Source organism: Coturnix japonica, chromosome 3 (genome assembly GCF_001577835.2).
Source record: "Coturnix japonica isolate 7356 chromosome 3, Coturnix japonica 2.1, whole genome shotgun sequence".
Lineage (NCBI taxonomy): Eukaryota > Metazoa > Chordata > Aves > Galliformes > Phasianidae > Coturnix > Coturnix japonica.
In genome coordinates, this window is record NC_029518.1 from 30,445,429 (window position 1) to 30,469,077 (window position 23,649).

At 41.2% G+C, this 23,649-nt stretch overlaps 2 protein-coding genes across 4 annotated transcripts in view; one reads left to right on the forward strand and one right to left on the reverse strand.

Moving 5' to 3' along the window:
• On the forward strand, positions 1-22,324 carry LOC107311240 (kinesin-like protein KIF28P). Of its 3 annotated transcripts, none has more exons than XM_015857588.2 (22): positions 1-104; positions 1,925-2,113; positions 2,850-3,053; positions 4,527-4,562; positions 5,633-5,857; positions 6,145-6,299; positions 6,783-6,894; positions 7,267-7,334; positions 8,085-8,227; positions 9,214-9,332; positions 10,086-10,176; positions 11,039-11,093; positions 11,468-11,591; positions 12,140-12,284; positions 13,361-13,479; positions 14,193-14,300; positions 15,773-16,047; positions 17,301-17,435; positions 18,082-18,248; positions 18,626-18,732; positions 19,095-19,245; positions 19,486-22,324. In XM_015857588.2, exons 1-22 carry the CDS (start codon positions 51-53, stop codon positions 19,713-19,715), a joined length of 3,012 nt encoding a protein of 1,003 aa, XP_015713074.1. In that variant the 5' UTR covers positions 1-50; the 3' UTR covers positions 19,716-22,324. The 3 variants fall into 3 exon arrangements, with proteins under 3 accessions (XP_015713074.1, XP_015713075.1, XP_015713077.1); XM_015857589.2 differs by having other exon boundaries at positions 9,217-9,332; XM_015857591.2 differs by lacking the exon at positions 19,095-19,245 and having other exon boundaries at positions 19,486-19,638.
• SCCPDH (saccharopine dehydrogenase (putative)) overlaps positions 21,543-23,649 on the reverse strand; it is a 9,844-nt gene continuing 7,737 nt past the window's right edge. Inside the window, exons 11-12 of the mRNA XM_015857595.2 lie at positions 23,413-23,494; positions 21,543-22,984 (exon numbers count right to left, since the gene is read on the reverse strand). Of these exons, the coding sequence (XP_015713081.1) occupies positions 22,879-22,984; positions 23,413-23,494 (188 nt within the window). The 3' untranslated portion in view covers positions 21,543-22,878. The remainder of the gene's footprint in view (positions 22,985-23,412; positions 23,495-23,649) is intronic.

The window sequence follows — 23,649 nt, forward strand, 5'->3', positions numbered from 1 at the left end:
CAGTATTTTTGCTTCTTGGAAGTGTTCATGACCGAATGCTGCTTTAAAAAATGCCAAGTGCTGACAGTGTGAAAGTGGCAGTTCGAGTGAGGCCTTTCAGTCAGGTTAGTAATTATTTACTCTGGATACCTTTTGTTTTCACTTGAACTGCAGTGTCCATATGATGAAAGAGGATGAGGAGGGGAAGTTATAGGAACATTTTTTTTAAATGTACATTGTAAGTCCTGCGTTGAGTAGCTGAGAAAATGGGTAAGAGATCAAATTGTGGCAGAGAAAGAAAAGACTTCAAACCCGAACATCTGCTCTGCGTAGTGCACAAAACTATGATGTGCTTGGATTCCTGATCAAATAGAATTGACTGTCTTGTTAGTGAAGGTTGTTTAGTAGCATTTTATGATACTTCTTTATACTTAGAGATTATTTTTGTATGAAAATATAAGGAATAAGAACACACAATCTAACTTTAGTAATAATTTGTAGTAATTTTTAGCCTCTGTCATAATCAGCTCAGCTGAATTACCCTCCCTTGGCAGTGCTTTGGCAGGAGAAAAAAAAAGAAAGCAATGGCAATGCAAGAAAATTGGCATGAGATTTAATAATTTCCTAAAGGCTTCTTACAATCCAGTAATTTTTATTTTAAGAGACTTTTAATCCTATTAAATGTTTAAAATGTTTTTCTCCATTTTTATGCAGTTACTTACATTCAATTTATGTTGGAAGCTTAAACTCCCAGATTGTCCAGGGAGTTTAAAGAGAATTGGGAGTGTTAGCATAATAATGAATGGGATTTCAGAACGTTGAAGGACAAAGAAAGAAATGGAAGCAAAAGCAAGCTCTGGGGTTTTCTTGTTTATTATTATTTTTTTTTCTAACATTCTGAGAAAGCCTAACAGGATAAAAGACTGCAATACAAAGAAAGATGGGTTTATAATGAAGTGGAGGCAATAGATTTTACTTGGTTTATTGTGCAGACTCACAATCGGTATGAGGCGAGTGGAAAAGATAATGTCATTTATGTAAGGGAGAGAAATATCTGGCATGTGTGCAATATGTTTTTTTAACAATGGAGAGAAATGGAGGATACTGCAGTTTTAAAAAGACAAAGTGACTTGTGTGCTGGTGAGCAATGGAGTCATCTGGCAGAATTGCAGGTGTCTGCAAGTGTATTTCGGGGTAGTAGTGGCTGTGGTTTAAGAGTGCTTGGGGGGGGGGCTGTAAAAGAAAGCTGTCATACAGCATTGCCATGGATGAATGCAGAAGGCCCTAAGAGGTGCAGAGAAGCATTCTTTTTAAGAATCTGCACAGCAGGCCTTTCTGTGAATAAGATAAAGATTTCCTGGGGATGATTATGTGCTGTTTATCACTAAATAGAGCAATTACAAAGCTTTTCTGTAGGAAGGTATATTGCTTGAGGAGTCTTTGTTTTTGTTCGCCTAAAAAATGGCAGGGATTCCTGCTAAAAGGACTCCTAAAAGCTGAAGCATGCACCTGTAGCCTTGGGGCCTTGACCCCAATGAAAATCCCAGTAGAACACTGACTTCCTTGTTGTAATAGCCTCACTTCTCAGAAGGCAGAATAAAAACATGCAGTGGCAGATTCTGTCTTCAGGAAACAGTAGGAGATATTCACGGTGGGATTTTTAATGTGAATAAAGCTACAGACCATTGTCAAAGGGGTGTTTGTCAGGACGTGCCTTAGTAGAGATGTTTTGCTGAGTTATCTCAGATAATGGACAAAAATACAAGTTTTTCCATTAAGTGTTTTGCCGCTAAGGTTGGTGGAAGTATTCAGTTCAAGTTATAACATGAAGGAGAATTAAAGCAAACCTATTTTGCTTTTGACAGCCACTAAATGCAGACTAGAACATGACTTTTTACTAGATGACTGCTTATGTTTTGACACAGCAATTATGATTTTGATGCAGAGAGAGAAGGATGCAGGAAGTAGGTGTGTGGTTTCTATGGAATCCAACAGTACAAGCATCTATGATCCTAGGAATCCAGGGCACGTGAAAACCTTCACATTTGACCTGGCGTATTGGTCTCATAGTGGCTTTCTGAAGGATGAGAGCGGTATGCTCATCTCAGCAGGATCTAACCGTTATGCAGGCCAGGTAAGATTTTGCTCAAAGAGCCAACTAACAGCAGATACATGTAATACACAATTGTAAACCGGCCATTTAGCTTTATTTTGTTTTCTTTATTTTCTCTGTGATTAACATTCCAGCCGAGCAGTGTGCAGGTTTGGATACCACAGTGTAAGAAGGGTATAAAACTATGAGAAAGCAGCCAAAGGAGGGCTACAAAGATAGTGAAGGGTCTGTAGGGCAAGGTGTGTGAGGAGCAGCCAAGGCCTCTGGGTGTGCTCAGCCCAGAGCAGTGGAGCTGAGGGGAGGCCTCATGGCCGCTGCAGCTCCTCACAGGGCTCTGCTTTCTGGTGACAGAGACAGGGCCCAAATGAACAGCAAAAAGCTGTGTCAGGGGAGGGACAAGTGGGGGTTAGGAACAGCTTCTGCACCAGAGGGCAGAGAGCACAGAACGGGCTGCCCAGGGCAGGCATAATATTTGCAGTTCTGGTGATCTGGAGTGGAGCCTGGAGTTGAATGCAATGATCCTTGTGGGTCCTTTCCAACTTGGGATATTATGTGATGAATTAATTTGATTGCCATCTCTGTTTACTGGTTTGAAGCATTATCTACATTTCTTTTATCCTGGCACTCTATTCTTAGGTGTTTGTAAATCCTGACCATTTGTTTAAACTGTTAGTGGGGATGCTCCTGCCAAATAGCAGCACTTGTGTGTGGATTTCCCTGTTCATCTTTGATGATGATGTATTTGATCATTTTTTAGAGGGAAGTCTTTCGTGATCTTGGCCAAGGAGTGCTGCAGAGTGCCTGGCAGGGTTACAATGCAACTCTCCTGGCATATGGCCAGACTGGCTCAGGGAAGAGCTACTCCATGATCGGGTATGGAGCAAACAGGGGACTGGTTCCCAGTGTGTGTGAAGAGCTCTGCAAAGCAATCCAGAGTCAGGAAAAGAACAAGCAGTACCAGGTGAGATTAGCACAAATTGTAGTTTATTTCTGTTGGAAATAGCGAAATAATTTATCTGGTCAGTATCTCTGATAAAGCAGATTTTATTCACAATTGCAATGGCAGGCCCCCTGCAAGCAGGAGAGCATGCAGAAAGCAGCGTTGCATCTTTTAGGCCCTGTTACTCCACGCTGATCTCTTTCTGCCCCAGTTCCTCATTGGCTGAGTACTTCAGGTTCACAATCTTTCCGACACTCAACTAAATATAGAGATATTGGCTCAACATAAATTGTGGCTGAATAAACATATATTGTCAATTAGTAAACTTCTTACATACACTCATTTAACACTAGGCCTTTATTTCCTGGACATTGGGCATCCTTGGATAGAGATAAGCTTGAAAGAATCTAGGGGAGTATCTGTTGCATTCCTCCTAACCCCAAAGGTGGGACAGTTTGACCTCATGCAGGGGCTCTGGGTCATCCATTTATTGCTCAGGGCCTCTTAGCAAAGAAGAATAGTCTATAATAGAAAAGCTAGAATTCTGTGCCTATTGATTATTTTAACTTAACTACTCAGCATGCATAAATATGGTAAGTTTACCTAAAGGACAAGAGATGAGGATTATTAAAGGTCCATCTCCATTGGAATAAAGGGAACCTTGAAAAGAAGTTTTGGTACCAATAACTGACATTAGATGGCAGCAGGGGCCATGAAATACTCATTGTGTTTTAAATGCAGAAACATTTCATCTCCCACAATTCCAAGATCTTTCCAGATTGTACTCTGAAGATTTTAAATTCAGAAAAGTAAAATTAGAAACAGTGGGCACATGAAACAAATTACTGCACAAACTTTAGTGCATCCTATCCAAATATTGAATGAAAAGTTCACAGAATCATAGGGATTGGAGGGACCTCTGAAGGTCCAGCCCCATGTCTGAATTGAACCTCCCTGCTAGCGTAGTTCATTATAGTAGCTTGTAAAGAAAGACATCCTGGTGGATCTTGAGTATCTGGTACAATCCTGTCAGTCTTTGCAGACTGAACAGTCCTAGATGTCTCAGCCTTTCCTCATAAAGGTGATGCTCCAGGCCCTTCATCTTTCTGGCCCTCTGCTAGACTTTCTCAAGAAGCTCCCTGTCACCCTGCCAGCTAATAGCTCTGTCAAAAATTAACATTTGATCTTGACTTTTCTACAGACGCTATCTAGTTGCTAAATAATATTTATTGAAATGCATCTTGTGATGTAGCCTACCTAAGCAACAACAATTATGTATGCAAAGATAAATTAAAGAAATGCTGGAGAGGAAGCACAGCTGTGATCAAATGTTATGTGTCTGATAACTGATTCAATTAAAATGACATCATGGGTTGGGATGAAAGGAAGTTTTGATCCAGGTAACCTTAGTTATTTTTACAATGGGATGACACTCCATTCCAAGGGTTTTTGTTTTTTTCAAATGCATATTCTTATTATTTCTTATCCTTACAGATTACTTTCAGCATGCTGGAAATCTATAATGAACAGGTAATGATCTCGCTCTCTTCCACTGCTAACAAATATTAGTTCTACATTTGTGTATTTTTTGTGTAGTGTGATTGGAAAACAAGTCTTCCGTTCTCCTTTCATGACACTACTGGGCATGATGACTGATAGATGTGGACAGTATCTGGGCCTAGCATTATTTTTTTGCTGCTTAAGCTATGTGAGGGTCTGGTAGCAAAGGTCTTCTCAGGTTCATATTCAGCTACCAGAATGGGACAGTGAGAGTCACACTGGAGATATCTCAGACCAAAACTGGTCACAAGATACAGCACTGCCTTTGCAAGAGCCATTATACAAGGGGGCACATTTCTCCACGCAGTGGTAATTTGAGAAGGATCTGTGCAGCAAAGCCAGCAGTGCTTTGAACAGGAGGCCTCAACTGTCACCATAGCCCACTGGCTGCTATACGCACCACTGCTTTTCTCCTTTATGTATTTGGCTTGTTGCTGAAGAAAGAAAAAAGTGAATAAGCAGGTGATGTTTTTAGTGTTTTCCTTTTTCTCTTTGTGTTATCTTCTTGTACTGGCAGACAGAGGAGATGTCTGATGCAAATGGGTAACCTGAAGGGAAGAAGGTTATTTTGAAGATGGTGTATGTCTCAGAGGATTGCATTTTTAGCTTTCCTTCTAAGAGTTATGTATCGTCACCACTTGTTTGTGGATTCTTTCCCCTGAACCATTCTCCTCATTAGTTTTGGGACATCTGGCCAATTTCAATCATATCTGATGCAGTGGACAAGAAAGAGAGGGGAAGAAAATGAGCACAGAGAAAAGCAAACAGTTCATTTTGGCAGCTTATGGAGTAAGCTTGTATAAATTTCTCATAACAACTAACTACATAATACCTGCAGATTTAAGATGTTTGCAGCATTAACCTTCAGTATAGATTAAACTTTTCTGCAAAGTGGGACTCTTTGGGAATGAGTTTCTAGATATGATAAAGTTAAAACAGCTACCATGTGGTCAGCTGTAGCCTCTCTAATTTTAATTATTCTGTCTTTACTAGGTGTGAATATTTAGTAGAATATTTCAACTATGAATCTCTCTCCACAGGTAATAGACTTGCTGTCTAAGACCAGGAAGCCTGGAGGGCTGAAGATTAGAGAAGACCAGCAACAAGGTTTTTATGTGGACGGCTTGAAGCTGGTGCCTTGTGATAATTATGCTCAGATTGAGAGGTTAATGGATCAGGGGAATAAGATGAGAACAACAGCTACAACCACCATGAATGCCTCCAGCAGTCGATCCCACATGGTTATCACAATCCAATTCAAACAGGTAGTGTGAGGGCACTGCTTCCCTCTGTGTTTCTTACCTCTGCCACCATAGAGCAAGTGGATGAGTGTGTATCAGGTTTTCTTATCCCAGGTTGCTGGGCCAGCCATGACTGCTTGTAGTTTTGACACGTGTTGTTCATCAGTGCTGCTCAGGAGTGCACCAGTGTTGATAAATAAAACAGCACAATTTCTCTGAGAATGTGCACGTGGTACCCTTTTCTGTATCTTGATAGCGTCTGAAGCACTGATTTGGTGACCTTTCCTTATGTTGGTGATGTGTTTTAACAGATTTTCCTAGATGAAGCTATCACTAAGCAATCAGTTATCAATCTGGTGGACTTGGCAGGAAGTGAAAGACAAAAATCATCAGGATCTGAAAAAGACAGATTGAAGGAAGGAACACGTGTAAATCTAAGCCTAACCACATTAGGGAATGTCATCAGGTAATCATTATGTTTTTTATATCCCCGTCTGTAAGGTAGAAAACCAAGTCCTGTGTATGAAACAACCTGTCTCTCCATTCAGATCTTCCTTGCAGTATGGTTAATAGAAGTACTTAATGAATAAGCACATGGAAACAAAAATATTTATCTATTTACTTAGTTATTTATCCTGGCTCCATGCCCTGTCATTGCTTTCTGGACGGTGACAGAAGTGAAAGAGCCTGACAGAGCCAGTGCTCCGTGCACCATATGTCCAGGCTCTCCTGAAACTCTGAACTGAGCCATTCAGAGCAGTTCTTTTAGTCTGAAAGTCTTAACAATGAATTATTCAAGTTATGTATAAATTAGAGGTGTATTTTTTTTTAGTTTCCGTAGTGCATCTATTGCAGTATCTAATCTGTCTGTCTCTTATTTCCTAAAATTGCCTTATATATACAGTTACATTGATCACACCTTTTTGTTAAACCCTTTACTTTCCTGTAGTGCTCTGGCTGAGGTAGCAACAGGAAGGAAAGTGCTGCATATCCCATACAGGGACTCAGTGCTGACTAAACTCCTGCAATCTGCTCTTGGGGGGAACAGCAGGACAATCATGGTAAATTGATTCTGTTCAATATTTTTTCCTGATTGTTGCTTAAACTGTGGACCAGATGTTGCATTCCTAATAAGATTAATCTTCGCAGGATCTTTGCTTTGTCTTAAGTGAGTTGTGTGCTCCGAAGGGTGTGTGTGTATTGTGTGTATATATACATGTGTGTGTATATACATATATGTACATGCACACATACAAATACATATACACATGTATATGTACATTCTAGGACACTAGGCTTTTCCTTTTATGTTTCAGGACTTAGTGGTCTATTTTCTCATGTTAATCTTTTTCTGATTTTTGGAAGTATTTAAAACTACTTAAACAACAATCGCTCAAAATCTAAGGACCGTTAATACTTTTGTATGCTCGCAGATTGCAGCCTTGAGTCCAGCAGACATCTGCTATGAAGAAACTTTGTCAACCTTACGATATGCTGAAAGGTGCACTTCTATAATATTTTCCTCTCTGGTCTTGGAGCAAATTGCAGTCAGATGTTGGGCAAAATGAAAAAAGATAATTCTAATTGATCAACAGCTCAGAATGGTGGAGGAATGAATCTGTGAATAATCTAGAGCAGCATTTTAGGAGGTGATTTGTCATTCTTATTCATGAATAACACATTTTTAAAATGAGTTGTATGGCAAAGGAAACTATTTGTTTCCCTGAGTCTCTCTTCTGAAGTAGAGCTCCTGTTCTGCTCCGTTCCTTTCTCAGACTCAGGACTGGAGAATCTCTCTTCACAATCTTTTCAGCTGGGCTTTGTCTGCAGCTCAGAGATCTTGCACCCAAAGCAGCCTGGATGCCAGCAGGTGTCAGGAGCGGGAGATTTATTATTCCCAGGGCCAGTTCAGTTCTGCAAGCAGCTGAATTGCTTTCACATGTGCAGGTTAGGGTTAGATGGAGAAGGGAAGGATTGTACTGGGCTGGTGGGTGCAAAACCAGAGTTCTAGCTCTGTAATTGCTGTAGTAGCAGGAGAGAGTGTGTCAGATACTTACAGCCAAGGGGCAAATTTTCCATCAGATTCTTTTTAGCTTCAGACATTCCAGAGCTGCATGGGATATTTTTGAGCAGGGAAAATAACAAAAGAGGGGGGAGGGAAAAAAGTCATGTTTACCAAAAAAATCTTGTCCTCTGCTGAGATTGTTGTTTTGTTTTTGTTTTGTCTTTTATGTGTTTCCACATTTAAAAGGGCTAAAAGGATCAGGAACAAAGCAGTGGTAAATGCAAGCCCTACCGAAAAGCTTATAAGAGAACTGAAAGCTGAAAATAACAAAATATTGTCCAGAATGTCTGGGCTCGGGAGTGCAGGGAGATCAATATCTGATGAAGCACGTATGTATTTCAGCATAAATACAGCTCCAGGTAACAAATAGATTCTGAGTTCCCGAAACACTAGTAGACCTTTTTGGTATCCTGTGACATGGAAGCAGAATGGTGGGAAGCTGATGTAGGTCCACAGGTGAATTTCTTATAAAGTGGATGGCAGAGGGGCAGAGGCAGCCAAGCCATCTATAAAATGCTGGCCCCACCGTGTCTGTTCCAATATTTCAAAATCTCAAGCTGAGGTGTGAGGAGAGGACACAAAGTGTAGGAGGCCTGTATTAACCCTGAGAGGAGGATGTGTGGCAGTACAAGCCCTCCACTGTCTGATCAGGACTCTATCTATGCCTGAGATGTGACATGTAAGGATGGCACCTACCAAACACCTTGTTCCAGATGGGCAGCCTCACAAAGAGGATGCTCTTCTTGCACCACCAGCTCACTCTCTGCTTTGTTTAGGCAGCCTAGCAGCACTGCTGTGTTTCTGCCTCTTGATGTGTAAGCTGCAGTTGATAGTTGTGGTATGGGCTTTTTTTTCTCCCCCCAGACATTATCAAAACAGATGCTGCTTTAAAAAAAAAGTAATAATAAAAAAAGTTAGCTCTGCCTTTGAGAAAGCGTCCCTGCCTTCATTTGCCGCCCTGGTGCAGTAACATGCAGTTGCTCACAGTCAGTCCCCTTATCGGGTGTTGATGGTTTGTTCAAGGTAAAAGCTTCAAACAGTCTAAATAAGGACACAGCATCAACAGGCAGGAGTGAAAAGTATATCAGCTTTAGGGATTATGGCAAGGTGAGAGTAGCACAAAATCTTAGTGATCACCTTTCATTAGAGAATGAAGATGGCAGTTTTCTTCTCATTTTGGGACAGTGAAAGTGGGTCCTGTGCCACCCTAGGAAGCTCTGCAAGGCCAGGCCTCCTCCTGGTGTGCAGCCCTTGTCTCTCACAGAGCTTGCTGTTTTCCCATGCAGATGCATGGGTTCAAGCTGTCTCTCTTCAGCAGAGCTGCGACTGCTGGCTGAGAGTGAGGGGCGGACACAGAGTGCACAGGTGACGTGGGAGGCTCGGCTGGAGGAGACCCGGCATGAGTGGGAGCAGCAGTACTCTGCCATGATGCAGGTCAGTCTCCCAGCATCACTGTTCCAGATGCCTTAAACTCCAGTCTTTTGAGTCTTTGCCTGTCTTGTAATCTCTAGGATTTGTTCACACGCTTCAGATAAGTTCACACACTTCTTTGCCAGCAATGCACCAGCACAGCCCTCTTGGGGCTTTTTAGCTTGGGAAAACTGGTGATAATTTAGTCCTTGGTTGTGGCTCCACAATATCGTATTGAATTGTGCATGAGTTAAGATAACAGAATAGTCTGTCTGCTTCTACCAGTGGTGTGTATATTATAGCTTCTTGCTTTTAGTTTGCAGTTTTAAGGAATCATTACTTAAATAAAACTTAAAAGTGCCAGTGAATGCACTAAGCTATGTTACATTAACTCTGACTTGTGTCATTTCAAACTCCTTGACAAAGAGAGACAAAGATTTTTTCCTTTAAAGCTAGTGATATTATAAACACCCTGGAACTTGGAAACTATGAGTATGTATCACAATGCAATCCTCTTTAGTGTTTGACATTTATATTGGGGCGGAGGAGGGGGAATGTTCTTATGTAAGCTGCTGTATGGTGATGCTTTATCTTATCAAAAAAAAAAAAAAAAAAAAAAAAAAAAAAAAAAAAAAAAGAAAAAAAACACCAAAAACCGGAACTCTACGTGTAATATTAGCTGTTATTTCAAGCTTTCAGGTGCAACCCACTGAAATTATATATTNAAGCTTTCAGGTGCAACCCACTGAAATTATATATTTCTCAATTCTTGTACAGGAGAGGTGGATGATGGAAATGTTCCCATATCTCCTGAATATCAATGAAGATCCTCAGCTTTCATGGGTTCTCAAGCATTTCATTCAGGATGGTAAATGCTTTTTAAAGTCCTGAAGTTAACATATGAATAGTGCTTTCTGTGTCTGGACTCTCACATAACAGAACTGTGGTCACACTTGGTTATTCAGACATAGGAGTCGAAATTATTTTCTTTATTTCTTAAGCTCTTGACAGCTTTTTTCACTATTAAGTTTGTGCTCCGTTTGAGATCAGAACTGAAGATTTTTACTGTGAGAAGTGTTTCTATTGCAAAAAATGCTATGGTGCTCTAGACAAATAAGTCATATACAATAGAAAATTAAGTCATAATATCCGATCTATTGGATGTTGTTCACTTCTTCCCCTAAAAATGTTGGTTTGAAAATATGAACCCCCATTCTGAAAGCTTATGGTCCAACACTAACCACGTTCCTCCTGCCTTCCTCCTTATTGCCTGAGCACCATTTCTGTGCAGGCTGTTTTTTGCTGGTTTTCCACCACTGACTTAGGGCTACAGTTATAAGATTTGGTATTTGAAGATCAGGCACTCTGTTGCATACAGGGTATTTAGTCTGGTTATGCTTCCCCACCATTTGCTGGTAGCCTACCCCAGGAGTTTCAGAGAGCTCTCAGATACATTTGTAATTATTTTTATGTGTTGACTCAGAGGCCACGTGGAATGAATCCTTTTGGTTTCTCAGGATCGAATCTTGTCTCTAAAAAGAGAATAACTGACTATATTGTCATATTCAAGTAGGAACACTAACATGAAAGGCTTGTGCTGAGCACAGCTCTTCACACTAATGCAAAGGAGAAAAGGTAAAAAGGAATGTAAAACTTCAACACTCTTTACCTATAGGTGTTTAAAGTGCATACAGTTTGTACTGGAAAATGCCTCTTTTTTTTTATTTAAGGTACTTGTGATGTTGGTCAATCAGCCTCAAATGCTATAATCCTAAGAGGTCTGGGGTAAGTACATTAATTTATGGAAAACAAGATGTCTTCTTTCACGATCCACTTGTTTTTTGGTGTTAATTTTATTATTATTGTTTTTAATTTAAGGAAATGTAATAAACTGCATAAACATGGGATATGATTATTTTGAACTTTTTATGGGAAGTGAAAGGCTGTAGCATATGACTGACGAGCTTCTTGTGTTTCTAGGAACTGCCATTCTTGTAATGGCTAAAACATGAAGCCAAATTGGCACTTAGCACAGAGCCCCACTGCCTCTTGAGTGGCAGCCTAAACGTATCATCTTTGAAATTATGACTTAAGTGTTCTATGATGGTTTTCAAATGAAAAACAAAAAGTGAATCACAAGTAAATTTGACATCTTTCAGCATTTTGGACAAACATGCCACATTTACAAATGCTGATGGCAAAGTTACACTAGCACCACAGGATAAGTGCAAGGTTGTTGTGAATGGAGTGACCATCACAGGGGAAACAGAACTGCAGCACTTGGTGAGTATCTTTGAACGTAAAACAAAACTCTGGAGGGAAAAAACACTAAGTCCAAACCAAAGGTTTAGAGTGAGCTCTGTGTCTTCTAGCAGAATTATGTGTCTAAGGGAGGGTCAATTTTATTTACTTATTTAAAATCAATCCAATGAAGCTGTCTTGCTCTGAAGGAGATCAGAATCTTTGTTCAGCTTCAGAATGATTTATTGCTATAGATAACCTGTGCCTTTCTTATAGAAGTCCTAAGCATTTTCTTCTGTTTTTTGTCGTTAGCCCAAAATCACATGCACATATCTACACAGTGAACATGACAGACCAGAGTCAACAGACATCAAATGAATCTTAGCAAGGTTCATCCTCACCTCAAACAAAGATGCAGTTAATCAGTCCTTGCCAGAGGACTTTGTGGAAATGGTGACTATTGCTGTGATTCAGTGAAGGTGTACTCTCTTCTTTCACAAGGGAGAAAACCCACTACTGACCACTGAATACAGTGACACTTGACATGTTGTATCCCTGATTTTAGAGCATTCTTTGTCTAAACATTTCAGGATCGTGTTATTTTGGGATCAAACAGTGCTTACCTCTATGTTGGACCACCTGCACAAAGAACAGAGGAGGACCTGAGCAGATATGACTACGATTTCTTTCAGTCAGAGTTGGCAGCAGCAGAAGGTTTCAGTGTGAATAAACTTGGTGAGTGTCACTACTTGTGCATGGGGTGACGTTATTCTGAGGGACTGGTGTTTCATCACCTTGGATCATGTTCAGACATCTTCAAAACCTGCCTTGTCATTCTGCAACTTTCACACTGTTCTTTCTGTGGGCTGGAGGCTATGCAGTACTTTGCACAGAAGCAGCCGTGAATCACACTAATTGCTTGATACCTATCTGCTGCTTACAATAGAAAGAGAAATGTGTTTTGTTTGAATTTATTTTACTAGTTTGTATGTTGTTTCATGAAACCAAAAGCTTGTCTAGTAGCTGTTACTTGTTTATACTGCTGTGTTCCTAAATAGTACTGTGTGCATTTGCCCTCTGTGTCAGAATGAGACTTTCCTGCAAGCCATTTTAATATCTTTAGTCCAGTAAAATGTTTGATTTGTAAATATGGAATAGACAAACCTAACATCCAGAGAGTATTTACTATAGATATTCTGCATTCAAGTATTTATCATTCTTTAGGAACCTGGGGGTATGTGTTGTTTGTTACTGTGTACTAATCTGCCTGACCATTTTGAGTTATTAAGTGGCTCTTACATTTCTCTGTTACTCCATCTCCATACAAGCATGCAGTAGTTGTTCAGCCCCAGTGAGCAGTCAGCATAATCATGTTGCTGCCTCCAGGTGTGTGGCTGAGGTGCAACCAAGTGCCTGTGATGAGTGGCTCTGGAAGGGCTGAGGGCACACATAGGACTCAGTTGAGATGCCTGATGCTCCATGGCATTGCTGTCACTTGCACAGTGAGGGGTGTAGTGAATGCGCATCTGAGCACCTGTGTGTAACTAGCTGTTCTGAAGGAAGTTTGTGACTCGTGTTCAGCTGTGTCACCAAAGCTGATTCTGGAAGTGAGCTCAGCTAAGCTGCTCTAGCACTGCCCCTCTCTCCCTATGGGACATGAGCAGGTTGGATGCTGAATGTCCAGCTCAGGGCAAGACAGTGGCATTGACCAGGGGCTTTTCATTGCTTTCTGGCTGAGAACAAGTGCCCCCCTAAAGCTACCTACAGGGGATGGCTGCCTGCTCACCTCTCCTGTTCGTATATTCCTGAAGGCACTGTGGGCAGTGGGCAGGACAGACCAGATCCCAGCGTCCTGGCGGTATTTCATGACTACATCAAGCTGATGCCACTGGTGGAGGAGGCAAATCAGATGAGCCAGGAGCTGAGGAAGGTGAGAAAGGCTTCTCCCTGGCTTCTGTGGGTCACACTTGTTTTGCACAATATTGAGCATGAATAGGAAGAACTGTAAGAGCATCTCCCATTACTTTTGGCTTTCCACTTTCTCCATTCTTTCATTTTCCTAATCTCCCTTGTGGGCAGAGGGATGACGTGGGGTGAATGTGAATTTGGGAGTGCAGGCTGCCAGCAGCATTTCAGGGCCATTGCGCTGTATAAATATGCTAGCAGCGGCTGATTCTGTGCTTTCTAGAGAACAAGAGGTCCAAGAAGGGAGAATTCCTCCTCATGCTTGTTCTTTAACATTGGAATATTGAGATGGATCCAAGGGCAATCTAAATGGACAATAATAACTGTTGAGCATTTAATCTAAGTAAGTAGCTTCTGGAGAAAATTCCTGAAGAAAAATTGAAATACATTGGTTAGGATAAAGGTTCTCCTATCTCTGTGCAAACTCATGGCAGAGTGCTATGTCAGCACTATGTCAGTGGGGGAGGTAAAGGAAGCTTCATTCCAGGTGGATTTCAAACATTTGAAATAGAGGGGATGTCAAATCCTGGGCACTGCCGAAATTTAGTGGTGAGAATTTCCTCTGGAAGCAGGATCACATAAATATCTAGTATTAGTTTTAAAGGAAAATATTGCCAACTTGCATAGCTAAAGGTGTCTTAGGTATGAATGTGCTGAAGAAACTTTTTTAATTAATAGGACCTCAAATTTGAATTGAAGGTGAAAAACCTGGCCTTGTCAGACTCCAGAGGCCATGACCTACAAAAGGAAATAACAGTAAAAGTGACACATGAAACTACACAGCAGGTAAGAAGGCTGAACAACTCAGCCTGATATGCGAAGAAAAGGTTTAAAGAGAAGATAAGGAATATGCGTGCTGAATGCTCATCCTTGTGGAATCCTTGCAGTATTGTTTGGGCTGTGCCCTAATGGAGCTGTACTCTTTTACTCTCCCACTCTTTGATGCCCATCTTCTGTACCACCATACATGGATTACTCTCTTCACAAGTCATTGCTGGATCTATTCACTTCTCCGGAGGAACCAATGTACTGCTTGTTCATGGAGCAGCCATTATCCTGGGTAACCTGTATTATCTACAGGAGATCCCTGAGGTGTATTAGTTCTGCCCCTAAAGGGCTGATCTGCCCTGGCATGTGTGCGTACACTTATCTACTTTCAAACACTCTGTTGCTGAACTTCTTGACAGGGGTGCTCCTGTTGTAGTGAAACAAGCACATCTGACGTGGAGAAGCTGTTGGAAAACCTCACAGTGAAGGCTCTCACTGCCAAGATCTCACTGATGGTTCTCTGTAGCCACTGGTGAGCACCAGGTCACATCCTTGTCACTGAAACAGCTCAATTGCAGCTGGTCATTGGCTGCTTAGCAACGATGCTTCACCTTTTAAATAATGGAGGAGGGAGCTTTATTACTCTGTTCTAAAACAAGAGGTTTTTCACAACTGATGGACAAAGAAAAGCAATTTTATGTTTTCACTTCTTGTACTTAATAGCACACTCGTAATTGATTGCACGTTCTAATTGGTGAATTGTCAGCTTGCAGAAATATTTGATAAGGTAAATTATCCTCATTTTACCATCATCAATGTCCATTAATCTTTCAAACCATCAAAGCTGCAATGTGTAATGCTGTTGCTTTCTTGTGAAAGTATTTCCAGTTGTCTTTGCATAAAATTAGCCTGTACCAAGCTTAGGTCATAGAGACGATGCTCTTTCTGTGTTATTTAAAAACACAGTGGTGGAACCAGGAGGAGCCTCTAGATCCAAGCAGTGTGATTCATTTAGATTTTCAGTGGTATTTTCTTGCCTACCTGTTGAAAGAACAAATAATATTAAATAATATTATTTAATATTAAATAATATTAAATAAAATAAAAAATAAAATAATATTAAAGCTGAAAGCAGAGGAAAATATGACCATGGGAAAACTCTCTTAATGCAGAAAAATCAAATTAATGAGCAATACTGGGTTGGACTGAAAGGAAGTAAGGTATTTGTGTTCTAATAAATCTTTGAAATCTCCATTCTACATAATATATGCTCTCTCCCTGGCGCAGAGCCTTAAGTCTCAGCTGCTTTATTGTGGTTGAAAGGTCCAAACATCTGTCTGTAGCAAAAATCCTCTTTCCTTTCCTGCATTCTTTTGTGTTTATATGAACTTTGATGTAGCTTGGTCAGAACAATTTATTGTACGTAAAAAGATGGAGGGATGCCTTGCTGTTGTTCATGTCCATGACTGCCCGAATCACTTCATCCATAGGTGTGGGTATGGTCAAAGGCCAAGTTCATTAACAGGAAGTTCCTAATGGAGGAGCTTTACCAGCGCTTTCTGGAAGGGGAGGATGCAGCCATGAACCAGGACAGTGATCCCTTCTGGGACCCAGTGGAGGCTGTCCATGTGGGATCTGCACATGTTTGGCTGCAGGCGCTGGCGTACCGCGTGAGGCTGGAGGAGCGGGCTGAGCTGCTCAACTCTGAGGGACTGGAAGAGGCTGTTGTGCTGATAAATCTGTCTCCTTGCTCCAGTGATGGGAGGTAACCATCCACAGCCTCTGACCTGGGGTCTGTTGGTCATTCCTTGTTCAGGGAACTTGGGAAGTTTGCCTGCTGAAATGCTTAACTGAGAATAGAAGCTGGAAATGATGAGCAAAATGGGGAAGAGGGAGGCAGATCTTACTGGTCTATCTCATTAGATAAGGTGATGGGTGGTCAGTCATAATTTCTGCCTTTGCTGAATTGCTCTTGAGGGCCCCAGGAATTGAGTTTCTCACAATCTCAGCCCTGCTGCATGACAGCTTTGTCCCTGTTCCCAGGTGGAGCTGTCATCTTGCAGGGAAGGGATGGCCAGAGCCAGGTAGTCCTACTGCAGTGTCTGCAGTGAGGTTGATATGCCAGCACCTATTCCTTACACCTGGAAATCTGCAAGCTGGTATATCACAGTGAGTTGCTTTTAGTTTAGCAGCATTACAGTCAACACTGAAGCTTCTTCATCTGAGGAAGGAAATAAATACACAGCAAAATAGATTCAGGTTAGTTCTCCTCTGTTTTGAATGGTTCTTATGTTCATATTGTTGTGATGGGCTTCTTTGTTTTCTCTTTCAAGCACTTCTATTTTGCGTATCATAACACATATAATTTCAGCCTGGAGAAGAGAAGGTTGCGGGGTGACCTCATTGCAGCCTTTCAATACCTGAAGGAAACCTACACCCAGGAGGGGAGTAAACTCTTCAAAAGGGCTGACAATAGCAGGACACGGGGAAATGGATCCAAGTTGAAGGAGGGAAGATTTAGGTTGGATGTTAGGGGGAAGTTCTTCACTAGGAGAGTGGTTAGGCCCTGGAACAGGCTGCCCAGGGAGGTTGTGGATGCCCTGTCCTTGGAGGTGTTCAAGGCCAGGTTGGACGGGGCCCTGGGCAACCTGATCTAGTAAATGTGTATGTTTGGTGGCCCTGCCAGGCAGGGGGGTTGGAACTACATGATCCTTGAGGTCCCTTCCAACCCGGGTCATTCTGTGATTCTGTGTGATTCTGTGATAACATCTGATAATGAAGGTTGCATTGCTTTCTGGGAGATCTGCAGGGGGATTTAAAAACAACAAGACAGCTTACCAGCTATCATATAAACATGGCATTTTGTTTGCTACTGAGGGATAATTATCCACACGTTCATGTCAAATAGCAGCAGCTCTTCTTTCTAACCCCAGTGTCCTCTTTCTTTCTGTTATCACCCTGCTTGATGTTGATTGATGACCTGGGTCAGATATGCTGAGCTGTCCTTTCTGTTGGCAGACTCTTCGGGGAGGACGAGATGGTTATTGATCCACTGGAGCTGCTGGAAAGAAGGGTTGATTTCCAGATTCACATTGCAAAGTGCCTTGGAGTCAAATGGCTGCGAGGCGCTGTGGGGAGAGGCATTCAGATCGGGTATTGTGTTGCACCACTGCCTCGCCACATCAGCATAATGCCACTTTGTGCTTTTGGTGATACTGAGAGCACATTTAGCCTTGCTCCTGTGGAAGTCGTGAGCCCACATAACCCATTATCTGTTTTGCTCGGGTCTTTGAGCTGCAGGAAGAATTTAACCTTGAATCTGTGAAACGACAGAAGATAAGTCGTGTTGGCCTAAAAATATCACTCCCATTTTAAAAACTCTGTGTTGAGCAGGATTTTCATGGCTTTGTTATCCACAGAGGAATGGGTGGGGTGGAGCGGGAGAAATGCCCCATGGATTACTGAATAGAATAGGCAGAAAGCTGGAGGTCTCAGCACAAACAAAGGACTTATGAATATTTTAAAGCTTTTGTGCATTTTTGACAGAGTGCCAGACCGCTCCTGTCAACACAATAAATACTAAACATTAATAAAGCACAGTGATATTTTCACATGTCCTGTGGGTGCTGTATGACTGCACAGGGCACTTTATTAAGCAGGAAAGAAGAGCTGACCTTGAAACACTACAGTAATTGTTGCTGCTCAAATTTTGTGTCATGTTTTAATAGCTGACCTTTTCAGAGACCAAATTGGTTTTGAATTAAGTTTTTTTTTTAATGCTTACATTTTATGTCTTTAGGTACAGAGTTTATGATCTCCCCCGGTGCTTATACACAAAGCCTGTCTGGGGAAGCGTCAATCCGAAGATAGAAGAAACAGTCCATTTCTCAGCTCTGAATGCTTCCTATGAATTTTTGCATTACTTACAGAAAAACGCTTTAATTGTTGATTTATGGGGCCTCCAAGGTATTTCTTTTCCAAAATTTCCACTTTAGAAAGTTGTATGTTACATATTTCATATTCATTGATGCTTTGGAGGTAGAATCAGACCATATTGTCCATAATTATGGATACGGAACTGTTTGCTTGGGGGATGATCAGCTCAGTCATTCAGTAAAATATTAATCCGGAATATGAAAAATGGTTTGTGGCTTCCTGATTTCGTTTTAAAATGAGGATGCCAGCCTGCAGCTTGGCTGAAGTTTGAAGGAAAAGGCTCTCTGTCAGAGTTTAAGAGGAGCCTGTTTATTTCCACCTTAAATGTTGCACACAATGTAAAAGAAGGGCACCAACAGCAGTGAGCTTGTGTTGGCTGAGCCCTGAGCATGCTGTCTTTGCTGCAGAAGGTTGCACGGAGATGGATTCCTCCCTTGATGGCCTTTTGCTCACAGCTGAGGGCACCGTTGTGGTTGATAATCCCAAAGCTCTGACTGCAAGCAGCGCTGGTCTGGTAAGTGTACTTACTGACACCGCCTTCTGAGAAACCCACTTGATTTTAATGGGAATATGTGACAAGCGAGGGCTGCAGGGAAGCATCTAATTAAGCAGAGCACAGTGCTGCACACTGAGCCTGAGTGTTCCCGGAGTACCACTCTGGAGCACTGTGTGGGCTGACAGAGCCTGGCAGGTGCTGAGTGTCCATCTGAAGCCACTGAGAAAATTGTTTTCAAAATTCAATATCCTGAGGAGTGTTCCATTGCCCTCATTGGAACATCCATTTATCTATGTACAAGTGCTTTTGATTGACAGAATCGATGAAGATTTGGTGATACTTATCTGAACTGCAGTTTTCTAAAAGAAACACCACCGTAGGATGCAGCTGTCGAGGTGCCTGAGCTGTACCGGAAACTGCTGCAGATGGAACAAGAGACAGAGCTGCTGAGGGAGCTCAACAGAGCTTTAAGAGAAGAAAACACTCTCCTTAAAGGCAAACTGAAGAAATGGGACACAGGACACCACGAAAGTCAGTGCCCATCACAAACTGTCTCAGTATTGCATGCTTTTGTTACAGTTCTTCCTTACCAGCAGTGCTCCAGGCTGTACAGAAAGTTAATTTATGTCTCACTGGCGTTTCTTTTCCTCTGACAAAGGAAATTAGCTCGCCTCTTTCAATGGCAATAAGTTCAGGATTGAGTGATCACTTTCAGTTGATTAATAAAAACGATCTCAGTTTATTAATAAAAAGTGATCTCTTCTATTTTAGAGAAGAAATCTGAGTCACCCACAAAGGCAGTTAAAGTGATGAAGCAGTCTGCGTCATCAAGAGACGCTGAAGAGACGTGCAGCCATCGGACCAGCTGCGATGCAGAGCTTGCCAGGGCCCTGAAGACGTTCTATCAAAACATGAGTGTAGTCAGACAGCAATTCCTTCAGTTGAAGGATTCCAGGCCACCAGTAAGTCTTTTTTTATTATTATTATTTGCAATAGTTTAAGTGTCTGAGGCTGTTTTCCAGTTCTAAGGAATTTTGTCTTAACTTCAGGAATTGGAAAATGAAGGTATCACAGGGTCACAAGGTCGTTGAGGTTGTGCTACAGTGGGTTTCCTGCTCTGGAGGGAAACTCATTGTCTCCATGTGTTTTGCACAGAACAGAGGTTCTGTCTAGGACTGGAAACACTGTGAAGTCTGCAGGTTAAAACTGAGGGTGCTGAACAGACTCAAACAGGCATGTTGCTACAGAAGTGTTTGCCTACCAGGGAAGCTGTGCTGTAACCAAGCCTGTTGTATATCTACTTTGTGCTTAGGGCGGTTGTGTTGTCATCATCTTGTTCATAAAGTTGCTTCAGAATGATGCAAATTGGCTTTTAGAACATGGTTGGCTCACTATTCAGCAAATCTTCCAGATTGCTTGACAACGAAGCTATTATTTACTCAAGCTGGCAAGGGGACTTTGTGGTGTATATTGGCTTTCCTCAGTATGACCTTTTCACAAGGGTTGTAACTCTTCCTGTTACTGCTCAACAGCCCCATTTCTTGCCAGTATTGTTCTGGTTTTTCTTTCTCTATGTAACCTTCAGTTACACATTTAGACAGAAGAGTCTTCTATACTGGTGTATCATTTAACGGTTTTCAACACTTAAGGTTTTTCTGCACAGAACAAGTTAGAAACACCTAAACATGGGTTTGCTTTGGCCCCTTTTAAGTATTTAGCCTAAAACACGGCTCGAGAGTTGGAGAGCCATCCTGACTTCCAGCAGTCATTGGAGCAAGCCTGTACTGAGTACTGTAAAGCTACATACATAAATGCAGGCTAGCACGTTTCTTTAGGAAGCATTTGTAACAACTTTTTAGGCCTTTGGACTGTCTTGAACTATTATCACCCAGGGCAGAAAGCATCAGTGACTTAGAACCTAACCTGAGGAAAAGGCTGTTCTTCATATGATTGTAGGGGGGAAGGGAAGGAAGTAACACACACACACAAAAGAAAACAAAACCTACTACCTTCCTCAATTTAATATTGTAAGTGCGGTAGTTCTGGCATCTGAGTTAGGAGTGGCATGATCTGAATTCTAATCCAACAAATACTTTAGGCCTGACTGTATTAAAGAACCACATACCATGTTTCCTTTGTTAGTAGCTGATCATTATTGCCTCTCACTCTGGCCTAATTCATAGCTCACAGAACCACAGTGTGCTGTTGGTGTAACAGCCGTGGGGATACTGATCATAGTTTTTGATCTCATACTAGGAGACTTTAATTATAGAGCAAATGTGTATTTCTTCAGATGTCGGTATATTTTTTTTCTGCAACTGAAGAACAAAATTGTGTATCAACAGATATTAGATGCTTACAGGCTATTCATTTCTAAAGCCTGCTGCTTAACTTTGGGTTATTTAGCAGCACGGGGTGCTTGGTGGTGATCTCAAGGACAATGCACGTTGTCAAGTCACAGGAGCTCTTCTGTGCCTACACTGAAAATATATAGCCACCAGGTTAAAGTTAGCTATGAAGTTAATGCGTAGCCCTTCAGCCTTGAATGGCTGGTGTCCAACCTTAGTCCTTTAGATGCTGCTGCCAATAGAGTGAGTGGTGTAATTCATCTGGCCTGGATAAAGAGCAAAGCTATCCTCCCAAGCACATCCTTTCAGCTGTGGTACATGCTATTCTTGGCAAAATAACATGTAATTATGATCCTAATTTTAGTTTTTGAACCTGCAGTTTGTCCTACCGCTTGTCTCCCTTTTATTCAGTTGCCACCTAAGTTATCCCATGAGACCTTCCAATAGCCTTTGGTGTAGAAGTAAGAAAAATGACATGACTGTTGAGCCAACTAATTTCTTTTATTATGTTTTAGCAGGAAGATAATTTGCAGGTACTACGTCTTTTTACAGAGACACAGTCACAAATGATAAGTGATTTTGGCCAACAACTTGAGTCTACAGTTTATAAGCTGAAAAGCGATGTTGCTCTTATAGTTAAGAGGAAACGAGAATGCATAACACACAGCAAACCTTGAGGATCCCTTTCTAGGAATACGTTGAAGTGCACGTGAGTTTTCAGTTTGCCTTTACGTTAAGTTCAGTCTAGAGCATTCTATGTACAGCACAGTCAATGCAGTTGTTTGCTTGTGATGTCACTCATTACAAGTCTGCTTCAGGATAAGACTAAAACTTGTAAGATTTCTGAAATACTTAATCTGCAACAGTGCTCTGATCTCAGCATGTTGGGAGAAAAAATAGCTGTTATATATTATTAAATGTACACATACTAGAAAAAAATATTTTGCTAGATGTATTATCATTCAACCACAAAGAATCAGATATAGACTCATGAATGGTAATTTAATATTTACAAACAAACGTGGTAGCTGTTCCAGCAGTTGAAGTCATTTAAGTAATTTAACCTCTCAGTTACTATACCGACAAGGCCACTACTTGAAACAGTCATACTATAAATGCATCTTTCTTGATGCTGTTTTGCATACTGCACACATTCTTCTAGTCAGTCTAAACTGCAATTGGTCTCCAGCTACCTATACTGACAAACCCTACTCTCAGTGCTTTCTGGTTTTTAGTATGGCAAGCTAGTAAGGCTGAAAAGTCAACAATCCTTAAGACACCAGTACAGATCCTTAGAATAATACAGCAAAAAGACAATTATATTCCTCAAACCTTAAGTGAAAAACAACTACTTTTATCTGACTATGGGTAGTAAGGCTTTAAAAGTAGTAACGCCACAAACTAATAGTGCCTCTCCCACACAGACATGAGTAACTAGCGGTTTCCTCTGCTAAGGCACTTGGTATCCAGGGCCTGCCTGCTTTAAACAGTTGGGGCGAGAAGGCTGTGGTTAATTGTGAAGCAGAATGAATTATGCAGTAACTGAGGCTGCTGTTCTGCAACTTAAGGTGAAAGACATTAAACAAAGTTCTAGTACCCAATATATCACTAATTTTACATGTTCATGAATTAAGTCAGTATCCTTTATGGGTTTTCTCACAATAGGAAATATCACAATTTTAAACTTAATTTTCCACCTGTTTCTGCTCTAAACAACAGCACAATGCAACTGTTTTATGAGAAGGCTTTTCCAGCCTAATGAGCTTTATTGGAATGAGGCGCAGGTAAGATGTTAATTCACACAGCTGTTTTGATGTCAGACTTCGGGCTGGCTGATAACAGAGAACTCAACGCCACGTTTGTTGAGGCGGTCAATCAGCTTTGTTTTAGAGAAGGCAGCTCCTGGAGAATACACACCACCTCTGTTAACAACAATCAAAAGAGAAAAACCATTAGTGGAACAGTGGCTCAGTGACACCTTTATTTGAAGTGTGATTCTCTGTCTAGGAAAGGAAACACCATTTTGTCCCAGTACAGGAGGAACTGGGCAAACTTGTTATATTTAGAGGTTCATTTACAGATTCAACAAACCCAATAGATGTTATTCCTTGACTGAAAATATAGACTTGGTTCAATGGTTGTGGCAAAAATGTTACTAAAAACACAACTGCATCCTTTCAAATTGAAATGCAAATGAAGAACTATCTCCATTGCCTAGCAAGGACCATGTTTAATAACACTGCCTTTTGGGTGAAGTAACAAAGCAATCCACAGAGTTATAGAGAATCTGTTTCATCAAAGAGAATAACTGTAAGGGAAATGAAACTGCTCTGCAAAGGAAAATACTCACTCTTTAGGCAGATGAGCTGAATCTTCCAGAAGAGCTACAGCTGCTTGAACCATTGCAATCGGTGTAGCAACATAGCCAGGCTCTAATGAAAACCAAAAACCACAGTGTGTTCAAACACAGGTTCACATTTCTAATCTCACTCTTGTATATGCAATGCTAAAGATAAACTCTTTGCCAATCAAAACTGGTATCTCCATTTAAGAACAGGTTTGTTGTGTAGTAAATCATCCCAAGTAG

Coding starts and splice junctions, on each gene's coding strand:
- LOC107311240 (XM_015857588.2), top strand. CDS start 51: ATGCCAAGTGCTGACAGTGTGAAAGTGGCAGTTCGAGTGAGGCCTTTC. Junction 105..1,924: donor GAGTGAGGCCTTTCAGTCAG/GTTAGTAATTAT, acceptor ATTTTGATGCAG/AGAGAGAAGGATGCAGGAAG. Junction 14,301..15,772: donor CACATGAAACTACACAGCAG/GTAAGAAGGCTG, acceptor CTTCATCCATAG/GTGTGGGTATGGTCAAAGGC.